Here is a 12,087-nt window from a genome sequence, read left to right on the forward strand (position 1 = left end):
TAACAGTGCTCAGGAATTATTTTCCAAGTAACTGCCCGGACTTGTGGGCAAACAGAGTGAAAATAATTACAATTACAGCTGCAGCACGGGGAGGATGAGCCAGAGAGGAATGATGCTTATTATGAAAAACAATTGCTCCTGCTTGCAAATATTTCCATCACAAAAGGCTTCTCCTTCTCTGTTATCATAAGAGAAACCCTCTCAATTCTCATCTTGAAGCACGTGTGAAACAGAATAAGAAACATTTAGGAAACACTTTTAACTACTTGACAGGCTTGCTTAAAGATCTTCAACAAGAAAGGTGTTTGGAAGGGTTCAAAAACCTAATGCTCATATTTATGCAATTTCCTTTTTATTGCACCTCCTGAACGTGAATTAATTCCTCCTCATCACAGCCTTCTGAAGAAAATTCCTATCAGATACAAACTCTAGTTAAGAGCTTAAACATGTATCAGTAATTAATCCAATTTCTTTTAGTTACTTTAAAAGAAACGATACAAAATTATAAATGCAGGCAATTAAGTGTTGCAGATGCTGGAAAATGCAGTGAAAATCTAATCCACCACTTAACAAACTGATATATAGTAACAGGTGACACAAGGAAACGGCCTCAAGTTGGGCCAGGAGAGGTTTAGATTGGATATTAGGGAATATTTCTTCATGGAAAGGGTGGTCAGGCATTGGAACAAGCTGCCCAGGGCAGTGGTGGAGTCCCCACCCCTGGAGGGATCTGAAAGTGTGGATGTGGCACTTGGGGACAGGGGTCAGTGGTGGCCTTGGCAGTGCTGGAGGAATGGCTGGACTCGATGGTCTCAGGGATATTTTCCAACCTAAGTGATTCCATGATTCTAATATTATTCACTGGCCTTTTCCCTAAAAAAAAAAGGAGCCTGGTGCATTAAAAAATGGGCAGGAATAGGATCCCAGAATGGTTTGGGTTGGAAGAGAACAAAAACCCATCCAGTCCCACCCCCCGCCACGGGCAGGGACACCTTCCACTAAACCACGTTGCTCCAAGCCTTATCCAACGTGGCCTTGGACACTTCCAGGGATGGGACAACAAATATCCCCAAGGATTAATTAAAGGAGGTGACTTTGAATGGGACAGGGTGACCCCCCTGGCTGAGGAACAGCTTTGGCACTTCCCCACCGCCGCTGCCTCCTCCCACGCCTCGGACACCAGCAGAACACGAGCAGTGTTTAACTCCGGCAGGATTTTGGGAATCCTTTTTGCCAGGAACGCAGGACTGCAGCAGTGTGACAGCAGAGAGGTCACAGAGAGCCACCCCAGCCAAAGCCTCGCTGCTTTTCTGCACGGGCAGAATCAAGTCCGGCGACAACTATTACCAGGCTCAAACACCAGCCGTGCTCCCTGGGTCTCTGCTGACACGTTAGAACGTGTGCCTGCACGTCTTCAAATATTAACTCACAGGTTTTAGCAGGAATAAAGATCAACAGACTTCTTTAAGCCCTTTTTACACATCCTGCATATGCTCTGCGAGCACTTTTCCAACTGCCTTGTTTGAGAACACGGCTGAGGTCAACACATGCATCTCTGTGTTCAAGAGATGCAAGCTGGGGAAAAAGAAGAGCATTTAGAAATCTAAATAGTAAATCTAAATCTAAAAGAAGGATCTTTCCTTCTTCCCCTCTGGACTTTTATTGGAGGGAGAAGAGACCTGATCCAATGTAAATATTGCTTTACCATAGGAGAGATAGTTAGGATTGTGTTTATAACGTATTATAATATTTATTTGTGTAATAATTGTAATATAATTCCCTTATCCCCATATTGAGTCTTGTGTTGTGTCTGGAAAACCCCTGTCACACTGGGGTGAGTTGTGGGGGGGGGAATTGGACTTGGAAATTGGATTTTTGGGGGTCTCAAACCACGACAAAATTTTAGCTTCCTTTTAATATATTTTGTGCATATTACTATCACTTCCTTTATGTCGCACTAATAAAGCATAAAGGTTTTAATCTGCATGCCCTAAAAAGATGGAACAGAGGAGGCCAAGACCAGGTAAAGGGCAGTATCAGACCCTTGGAAAACATAAAACAGGAGAAGGGAAGAATTCCAACTGGTGACCCATCCCTGGGACATCCATTAATTTCTCACAACTAGTACCACGTAGTTTAACCCCCCTTGTTTTTACTGCTAAAACTGCAGGTAGCAGGAAACATCTGCCAACAGCACCAGCTCCTACAACTAAACAACAGCTTCCCAAGGGAAGGGATGGAAACCTGAGCAGCTCAACGAAGTCCAAGCGGTCTCCACGGAGTTTGTGAGAACACACAGACTGGGAAATGCTTATAATCCAACAGTCTCCCTTCTCTCCACCATTCCCTGTTTCTCCAGTGCCCAGCTCACCTGTTTGGCGTGGTTGACACAGCGCAGGTACTGGTTGGCCAGGGCAGAGCAGCTCAGGGTCTCCCGAGCGTGTTGTCGGTAACACTGGAGGATTTTATCCTGCAGGTCAGCGCAGACGGGGTGAGACTCGTATCTCCTGGGGAACAGAGAAAAGAACTTCAGGGATTCCTGCTCAAAAGGATTTCAGCAAAGACATAACTCTTTTTTTTTTTAAATTATTATTATTATTATAGATTCATAGACAGGTTTGGGTGGGAAGGGACGTTAAAGATCATCCACTTCCAACCCCAACGCTATCCCAGGTTGCTCCAAGCCCCGTCCAACCTGGCCTTGGACACTTCCAGGGATCCAGGGGCAGCCACAGCTTCTCTGGGCAACCTGGGCCAGGGCCTCACCACCCTCACAGGGAAGAATTTCTTTCTTTGGAAGTGCTCAAGTCCAGGTTGGACAGGGCTTGGATCAACCCGGAATAATGGAAGGTGAACCTGCCCATGGCAGGGGGTTTGGAACTGGATGGGCTTTAAGATCCCTTCCAACCCCAACCATTCTGTGATTCTGAGCCTTATTTTGCTGATTGGCCAAGGCAGATCTATTTTACCACGATAAGGAAATGAAACATGAAGCACAAACGCTGCTCCTTAGGGCAAGTGACTTCCTGACAATCACTCGAGACGTTCTGCTAGAAGAAAGCAATGTTAAGTCACCTTGATTTTACAGTATGTACCTATAAAAAACATCCCCCTTTCTCTTTTCCTTCATTACCCTACACCTGTGAAAGGCCTAAAGCAGAATTTAAATGCGCTCCCAGGTGCTCACACACCGCACCATCTCCGAGTTCAGACTTCTGTCGGCTCTTACGGAGGAGGATTTTCCCTTAATCCCCCCTCTGCTGATATCAGCACGCACTTCAAAAGCCTGGGAGGCATCAGAATGTACAACCACACGCTGCTGCACACACAGTGGTGATGGCAAGGTCTGTGCTGGGGTGGAGAACGAGAGGGGAAGCACCACGTAGACTCTCTGCAGACATAACACTCCCAGTGGTGATGATTTAGACCCAACTGAACCAGAGCTCGTTTTAAACACCCAAAAACCTGGTCTGAACTGATAAACCAGTACAATAAACCACGAGTTAACAAAAAATACCCAGAGTAAACCTTGCTGTGCCTTTATCCACAAGTGATTTTAAAGTGACTTCTTACATAAAAGTGCGAAGGGAATGAGCTGCTGTGCAATTGCTACATAAGTTCTGTTGATGTGTTTAGAGCAATTTCAATGGGAGACTCTCTGACCCACGTTAAAGAGCTTTTTCAATTGCTTTTTTCTCACTAGTGACCAAAATCCACTTATTATCCCTTACTTGAATGCTTCCATGGATTCTGTACATTGCCAACATATCAGAGCCCCCTAAGACACATCGTCTGCTGCCCCTCAGTCACTTGTTTTCATACTGTGACTCTTCCTGGGTGATTTTTGGGAATGTGCTCTCAGCCCTGTCCTTTCCAGGCACTGCAGACCTGGTGCAAGTCAAAGTGAGCAAGTCCATTTCCTTCCAAGTCAGCTCAGCCCATTTTCCTGGATCACCCCGTCGAGGGCGAGCGCCGTCTCCGTATCAATCCGAGCTGGGCTTGTTACACCCCCCTAATGCACCACTTGCACTTTTGGGAAAGCACTCCATGAGATTATTTCCTGGCATTGGATGGCCAGAAACCACGTGCTGCTGGATCAACCCTTGGGGAAAGAAGGTTCCCTCGTGCTTTAGGGTGACCCCACCAAAGGCTTTGCCGTTGATTCCCGCTGGTGACGGATCACAGGACTCTCAGGTGGATGGTCAGAAACAGCCAAAACCAGGGAAACTCCTCAAAGGGGAATGGAATATCTCCCTAACAGGAACTTCCTCAAGTCCCTATGATTACATCAATTAATCCTTAGACTGGATATCAGGGAGAAATTGTTCTCTGTGAAGCTGAGGACACCCTGGCCCAGGTTGCCCAGAGAAGCTGTGGCTGCCCCTGGATCCCTGGAAGTGTTCAAGGCCAGGTTGGACAGGGCTTGGAGCAACCTGGGATAGTGGAAGGTGTCCCTGATCATTGCAGAGGGTGGAATGAGATGATCTTTAAGGTCCCTTCCAACCCAAACCATTGGGTGGTTCTATGAATAAGGGTCATTTTACAGAAGCATTTAAGGGTGTGTGGGGTTTGACTGAAGAAAAAACCTGTAAGAAAAGGCAAACAGTGCAAACCCAGAAATTATCTGGCATCTATTGTAAAATGTGGAGGTTTTAAATACCCGATAAAGAAACTGGGTCTGGTGCCAGAGCTGACCCTGCTTGGAGCAGGAATTCCCTTCCCTGAACTATCTCACATTCTGAGGGAGGGAGATCTGTATTTTGGGACATGTGGCAGGGAAAGTGTCATCACAGAATCATAGAATGGTTTGGGTTAGAAGGGACCTTAAAGAGCATCTCATTCCACCCCCTGCCATGGGCAGGGAGTTCCACTATCCCAGCTTGCCCCAGCCTGCCCTTGGACACTTCCAGGGATCCAGGGGAAGCCTCAGCTTCTCTGGGCAACCTGGGCTAGGGCATCCCCACCCTCCCAGCCAGGAATTTCTCCCTAATATCTAATCTAAACCTCCTCTCTTTCAGTTTAAAACCGTTTCCCCTCATCCAACCACTATCTGCCCGGGTAAAAAGTCGCTGTCAATAAATAAGATTCTGCCCCACGACTGCATTTATTTGTTTAATTGCTTGGGGATTTCACAACTAAACCGAAGGAAAAAGACGAAGTGTGGGAGTGCAGCAGGAGTGCCGGGGAAGGCTGACAGATTTCCATCTCCACTCAGTGCAACTCAATAACTCCTTCACAGAATCAACACACCCGAAATCTGAAAGCAAAAGTCAATATGAGCAGCAGCCTGAGCCACATGGCACGTTAGGAGCGATGTGTTTTTATTAAGTTTACAATTACTTGATCTGCTCCCCCTTCCCCAGCTGCTCCTCAAGCACCTCAAATATTCCTGTGTGCTGGAATAAACCTCCTCTGAGGGAGCCCCACGCCCCCCTTTCCCACTGAGCTGATGCATCACACAACCTCATAAAGGTAATAAGATGAAAACACAAAAGAAAACCAGAGAGAGGGAGAGGAGCCTTAAAAAAGAAATATTCTATGCTAAAGCATGAAAAGAAAATTTAATGAAGGGAACTTTGTAGTCATCTGGGCTCTTCTCAAAGAGCATAGCTTATTGTGCTCCTGGGGGCTCCGGGGAAGGAGCCCCTTCATGGCATTCAAACAAAATGTCTACTAAAGAGGAAATTGGAAATCACCACGGTGAGCTTTGCGAGTTTTGTGATAAAACTGACATCCTGACTGAAGGAATCTGAATGGCTGATGAGCTTCCAGCTGTGCAGGTATCTGGCACAATCCCACCAGATCAGGGCTTGAGGCAATTGTCGTAAAATATTGGGGGGGGGGGGGAACAGCGACAAAAAAGCAGCGAGCGAGGGAAAAATAGTGCCATTAGATGGGCAGAGCACCCAGGGCTTAATTTAATTCCTCATTAAAATGCTGACACCTATCAAAGGCATCTGATTTTATTTGTGTAACCCCCGGCATCTCGGGCTACCTCTGTAGTACTAAATAAAAGAGACCACACCGATCCTCTGGGTCCGAAACAACAGCACAACCTGCAGCTCTTCAGGGCCAAATCTTGTCCTCCCCTCCAAACAGGCAGCTCTCAGCACATCCAAACCACAATCTGGGGATGGTCCCCAGCACGTGGCCGTGCCCAGGGAAGTCTTAGTTCTGAAACAAAACCCTGCAAATGAACGTGCTACCAATTAGCCCCAAGTGCACCGGCACAGGAGGGCGCTGGAGGTGATGTCCTGACCTGGTTTATTTAGTCCTACTGATGTAGGAGGGGAGACCCCAGCAGTGCTGGCAGAATACAAAATAAAAAGCAAAAGAAAGAAGGAAGATGTTTCTTTTCTCAATGTTCTTATAACGCACACAAAGATAAGGAAGAACAAACTGATGCAAACAGGTGGTGAAACAAAAGGAAACTGAGGCAAATCCGCACCCTCACGACAGGCAGCTCGTGAAGTGTAATTGTTTACAAGTGCTTTTTGAGCAGCCAAGAGGATTTTCAGAGGGGTTTCTGGGAATTTAATCGATTAACACTGTCTACATCTAGTAGAAATTCCTTCTGAGAAAGAGTGAAAGGGTGAAAGCCCAAGAAAAGGGTCTAAGGATGTGCATAACTTTGCACATGAAAACGTGGAATTACTTGATCACAGAATCACAGAATGGGTTGGGTTGGAAGGGACCTTCAAGACAATCCAGTGCCACCCCTGCCATGGGCAGGAACACCTTCCACTAGCCCAGGCTGCTCCAAACCCTGTCCAACCTGGCCTTGGACACTTCCAGGGACGGGGCTGTCACAGCTTCTCAGGGCAGTTTGAAAAGGGGATGAGTCAGGGATAGAAGGTGGCATCACAAGTCCTTCAGGAAGAAAGTACATTGGGAATTGGAAACAGCAGGGAAGCTGAAATGGGACCTACCGGGCTTCAAAGTGAAGATGTGTGACTTGAGTGGGACAAGACTGATGGGGAAACCAGCAGCAGGACCAAAGGAGATGCTGTGGATCCGGGACAGGAAGAATCTCAGCACTGCTTTCACCTGATACAGTCAGGGCAAGATTTCACTTCTCATGGCCAGGGGGGAGAAAATAACTACAAAATCAACACTGCAGTCACTGGCAGCCCGAGCAGTGATGGATTTAGCTGAGCAGATGGACAAGGAAGGCCACGTCTGAGATCTGTCGTAGGGAAAAATGTCTCCTCCAGCTGAGGAGACCCAGAGAGAAGGTCAGCTCAAAGCTGAAGCGTGTGTGACACACCTGAAACAGCAGCCAGGCAGCTGTACCCTCCATCACGACACAAAAAGGTGCTGCTGAGCGGGTTCTGCTTTTTTTTTTCCTCCAAAAAGAGCCATTTCCAGCAGCATCGCCGCCGACAGAATTTCCAAGCCTGGCTTGTCGTAGAGAAAAATAGTTGCAAACCAAGATAACAGGAGAAAAAAAAGACAAAAGGGCAATATGGTAATGAAGGTTCTCGCTGCTTGCGCCATTATTTTTAGTTTTTACATTAATTTACTCTTTATATTAAATTATTTCTGAAGCCTCTCTTCGCACATGAAGTAGGTGACGACTCGTTATGAGACACGCAGAGCGCAAACCAAACGGTTTCTGCTCCTCTCGGAATCGTTTCGGAAGGAACAACACGGCCCTGACTGCTGGGTATCCACAACCGACGGCACAAACCAGTCCCTGCTCACGCTGTGCCCACACAGAGCCCTCCCAGCCACCGTGTGGGAAGTGCTGCCAGCAAAAGATCAAGCACTGCAGAGCTGATTCTTGCTTTTATTTACGCCCGAACGCACAGTGTGGCTCCTCCAAAAGGTGTAAAAGCAAGAATTTTCCTAACGAGTCCGCGACGAGATGATGGCAGAGAACCACAGTGGTTTCGGCTCCACAGCAGAAAATGCAAAATCTCTGCGGCAATATCAAATAAATGACTTATTTAGAGGTTTAAATACACCTCACTGCACCTTTGATCGAGTCCAGTGTTAATATTCCCCGTGTCATCTTTAGATTTTTTTTTCCTCCCGAAATCCCAGCGCCCACAAAATCCCAGGTAAATGTTTGCCGTCCTCTCCTTTATTTCATCTCTCACCCAGCCCTCTTAAAAGCAAATAAAGATCTACTTCCAACATCCTGACCTTTGGAATTTAGGGACAGAGCTGAGAAGGGGAGGAAAGGCACATTCCAGCATATTCACACAAAAGAGTTCGTGAAGACAGACATTTAATTATGTCTGGGGAGCACCGAGCCCAGTTCAATATGTTGACAAAAGCCTGGTTTAGCAAGCAAGACTGGCAGGTAGTTCTATTGACCTTTAGAGAGGGCTTTGCTTTCAACCCAGTGAATGTTTCCCACCTGGAAAAACACCTGGTGAGGTGGTCAGATACCGGCTCAGCTTTCAGCAAAAGCAAAATGGAAACAATTGCTTGCGTTGCAAGAATTTATTTCCTGCAGGAGGGGAGGAAGGAGAATCTCTGAGGTTCCCAGAGAGAAGTGATGATCTTAATTCTGGCAAAGCAAATAAATGCAAACGGAACTTCAAGAAGCTGGAGAGGGACTTGGGGCAAGGGATGGAGGGACAGGACAAGGGGGAATGGCTTCCCACTGCCAGAGGGATATTGGGAAGGAATTCCTGGCTGGGAGGGTGGGGAGGGGCTGGAATGGATTTCCCAGAGAAACTGTGGCTGCCCCTGGATCCCTGGAAGTGTTCAAGGCCAGGTTGGAGCAACCTGGGCTAGGGGAAGGTGTCCCTGCCCATGGCAGGAGGTGGAATGACACGATCCTTAATGTCCCACCCAAACCATTCAGACTGAGCAATCCCACATTTGTGTGTGCACTTTCTTAAACCCTTCCTTGGGCTGGGGCTTACAAGAGGGAGACAGCAGGATGAGGATCAGGAAAAGATTTCCTGGCTGTGAATCCTAATTTGACCAAGGACCAAGTTGCCAAGGTAAATCCTCAGGCTCTTAGGACACTGCATTAGGACTGGATCTCTTCGGCCTTGGGAAGGACAACTCCAAGTGAACACGAGATGAACCTGTGAAATTCCAGGAGAGGGGCAGCCAGAGAGTTTTCCTGGCAGATTTACAATGAAAAAAATAATTCGAATCTTTTCCAAACAACAGCTAATGAGAAGCTGGTACCCGGTGCTGGAGGATATTGGGCTCATCCCAAGCACATTTGGGTCCAGAAGATAATTATAGAGTAAGGTTTGAGGAGTCCATCATGAGATTATAACCAAAACTGCAATTTCTGGCTCAGGAAAGCCCCACTCCACTACTTGTTTGCAGGTAAAATGGTATCACTGCATAATTCCTTCATTTTCACAGTGTTCCTAAAAAAACCCACTCCCAGCTGTTGCCCAACAATCACAGGACATCTCTGACCACTCCAAAGAGCTTGAGGAGCAAGCCATGAAAAGAAGACAAGATTCCCACCAACCCTGACAGACAAAATCAGCTTGAATACTTTCATTTAAATTTATATGAATTGACCTCCATTATTCCAAACCACCATTTGTTTATAAAATTCCCCTCCCCAAGGAAAAATAAAATAAAATAAAATAAAATAAAATAAAAAAAACCCTTAAAACACCAAATACACCAACAATTATTCCACAAATGTACCTCACACACAGCTGGTCCCTGCAGCTGCGTGTTGGAATTACCCAAATTTAGGATGCACGTTTCTTTTTAGCTCGAGGGACAGCTTTTAATGGAATAGCAGGATCCTAAAATAAACAATCACACGGATGATAATGATACAAATTACTTCCAATAGGGGCATGGACACTTCTACAGTGTGGAAAAGATAATATAGCAACTCCAATCTTTAATTAGAAGAAACTCTGGAAGGAGCAGGGGAATATATTACATATATATATGTATATATATATTATATACATAGAAATAACTTGGTCTTGCACTGATCAAACCCAGCTTGGCAGGTTCAGAGACAAAGAATGATCCTCTCAGACACATCCAGCCCAAACCAATCCCAGCACCAGAGTCCAATCTGCTCTGTCTGGATGGAGCAAACCCCTCCAATTCCAGGCAAACGTGACCGGCATCCCAACGCTCGCCTTTCCAGCCTCAAAAATGTAAATCCAGACCACAAATTCTTTTGGGGAGTTTTCACGTGCTTGGCCTCATTACTCCAGCCAAAAAAAAAATTAAGTTAATGAAGCCTGGCAAGATTCCACTGGCTCAGCTGTTTGTGGGAACACGAGTCAAAGATCACCACGTGCTGTCCTTTCTTACTATTAAACGTTGCTATTAAACATTAAAAAGGATTTTTGGGGGGGGTTTCTGAAGTTTTAGGTGCAAGCAGGGGAATCAATGGTCTCCCCCCAGCTCCAGCTCATGGGGAGGCAGATCCAGGCTTTGGAAAAGCTGACTGGATGCTCTGGCTGACGTTTCTCACAGATTCAGTTCCAGGACTGCTTGGATATATTAACTACCATTACAAACTATACTAAAACACAATGTAATGTGTCTAATTTTTAAAGGAAAGATTAATTCTGCAACAGTTTAAAAACCTGCTTCTATAGGAAGGCGCCAGAAATATACGGTTCCATCCACTTAAATTATCCATGTTAATTTTATCCCCCGGCCCCACATTAAATTTTCCAGGGCAATGTTACATCACTGTGTGTGTAAAGAACACAGACAGACCCAAAAAACCCCACCAAATAAGCAGCATAAACCAAAGCCCTGGGAGAGAACCACGTTCTAGATTTATTACTGCCACTTATCTCCCAAGAGCTACAACTCACTGCAGGCTTTGGAAACGCCGGAGTAACACCATCAGCCCAAAACTGTGGCCATAAAACCTTCACAGCACCTTCAGCTACTGCACTAAAAGAAAAAAAAACAGCCAGTTTTCCCTTTATAAAGGTGCTAAATAATGTGTTTTAACAAGGAGACACGTTTCTCATCTACAGCAAAGGTCAACTACCCCACTCAGCACAAAGACAGTAACTTGTGGCACGTTATTATCCAAATATTACTCTCTAGAGCAATATATATGTTTAACTATCTTCTCCAGCTATAAAAGGCCCAAAGCCCTGTTTACTGACCACAAAAATAAGAGATATTATGAAGAGAAGTGGCATCCAGAGAAAGCAATCAGCAGTGGGTGATGATTATTTGAGGGGACTGGAGGTTGTAATCTTAAGAGATGGTGGAATAAATGCCAATTTTTCATTTGGGCATGGAGTTATTTAACAGAAAAAAAGGCTTGGGTTCACTGTGATAAGCCACAAAGGCTACATGTGCTTCTCTAGATCCCAGACTGGGATGAGGATGAGCCACCCTTTTCATAAAATACAATCAGCAGGGCTGCAACAACAATAAAGTGTCATCAAATACAACAAAGAGCAATAATCACCCTGGGAACACGCTGATAATAAGTGGGTACCGGACCTTGCTCTAACATATCTTGGTTTTAATGTGCTTGTACCATGTGTCATAGAAATATTAAAACATAATGACCTCAAGGTCCTTTTCAGAGTATTAGCAGGGAAAATGCACCTCTGACCACGAAAGAATCGTGAACTGACTCAGAGAGATGAGCTGTAAAACATAATATTCATATTTTTTCATTGCTTTCGTTCTTTTCAAATTATTTTTCACATGATAATTTTTCACTGCTGGAACATCACCACTGAATATTTTCCTCGGACTGTGAAAAGACAGGATGGAGAGGATGTTCCAAGGGCTGGAGCCCCTCTGCTCTGGAGCCAGGCTGGGAGAGCTGGGAATGTTCATCTGGAGAAGAGAAGGCTCCAGGGAGACCTGAGAGCCCCTTGCAGGGCCTAAAGGGGCTCCAGGAGAGCTGGAGAGGGATTGGGGACAAGGTAGGGAGGGACAGGACACAGGGAATGGCTTCCCAGTGCCAGAGGGCAGGGTTAGGTGGGATATTGGGAAGGAATTGCTGGCTGGGAGGGTGGGGAGAGGTTGGAATGGATTTCCCAGAGAAGCTGTGGCTGCCCCTGGATCCCTGGAAGTGTCCAAGGCCAGGATGGAGCAAACTGGGACAGTGGAAGGTGTCCCTGCCTGTGGCAGGGGATGGCACTG

General features: G+C 46.0%; 1 protein-coding gene across 5 annotated transcripts in view; it reads right to left on the reverse strand.

The window, feature by feature from the left end:
• CHCHD3 (coiled-coil-helix-coiled-coil-helix domain containing 3) overlaps positions 1-12,087 on the reverse strand; it is a 150,066-nt gene that overhangs the window by 3,438 nt on the left and 134,541 nt on the right. For all 5 annotated transcript variants that reach the window (XM_017807813.1, XM_017807810.1, XM_017807809.1 and 2 more), the window contains one exon: positions 2,372-2,507. In XM_017807813.1, the coding sequence (XP_017663302.1) occupies positions 2,372-2,507 (136 nt within the window). The remainder of the gene's footprint in view (positions 1-2,371; positions 2,508-12,087) is intronic.

The sequence above is a fragment of the Lepidothrix coronata genome, unplaced genomic scaffold (genome assembly GCF_001604755.1).
Source record: "Lepidothrix coronata isolate B3197 unplaced genomic scaffold, Lepidothrix_coronata-1.0 Scaffold20, whole genome shotgun sequence".
Lineage (NCBI taxonomy): Eukaryota > Metazoa > Chordata > Aves > Passeriformes > Pipridae > Lepidothrix > Lepidothrix coronata.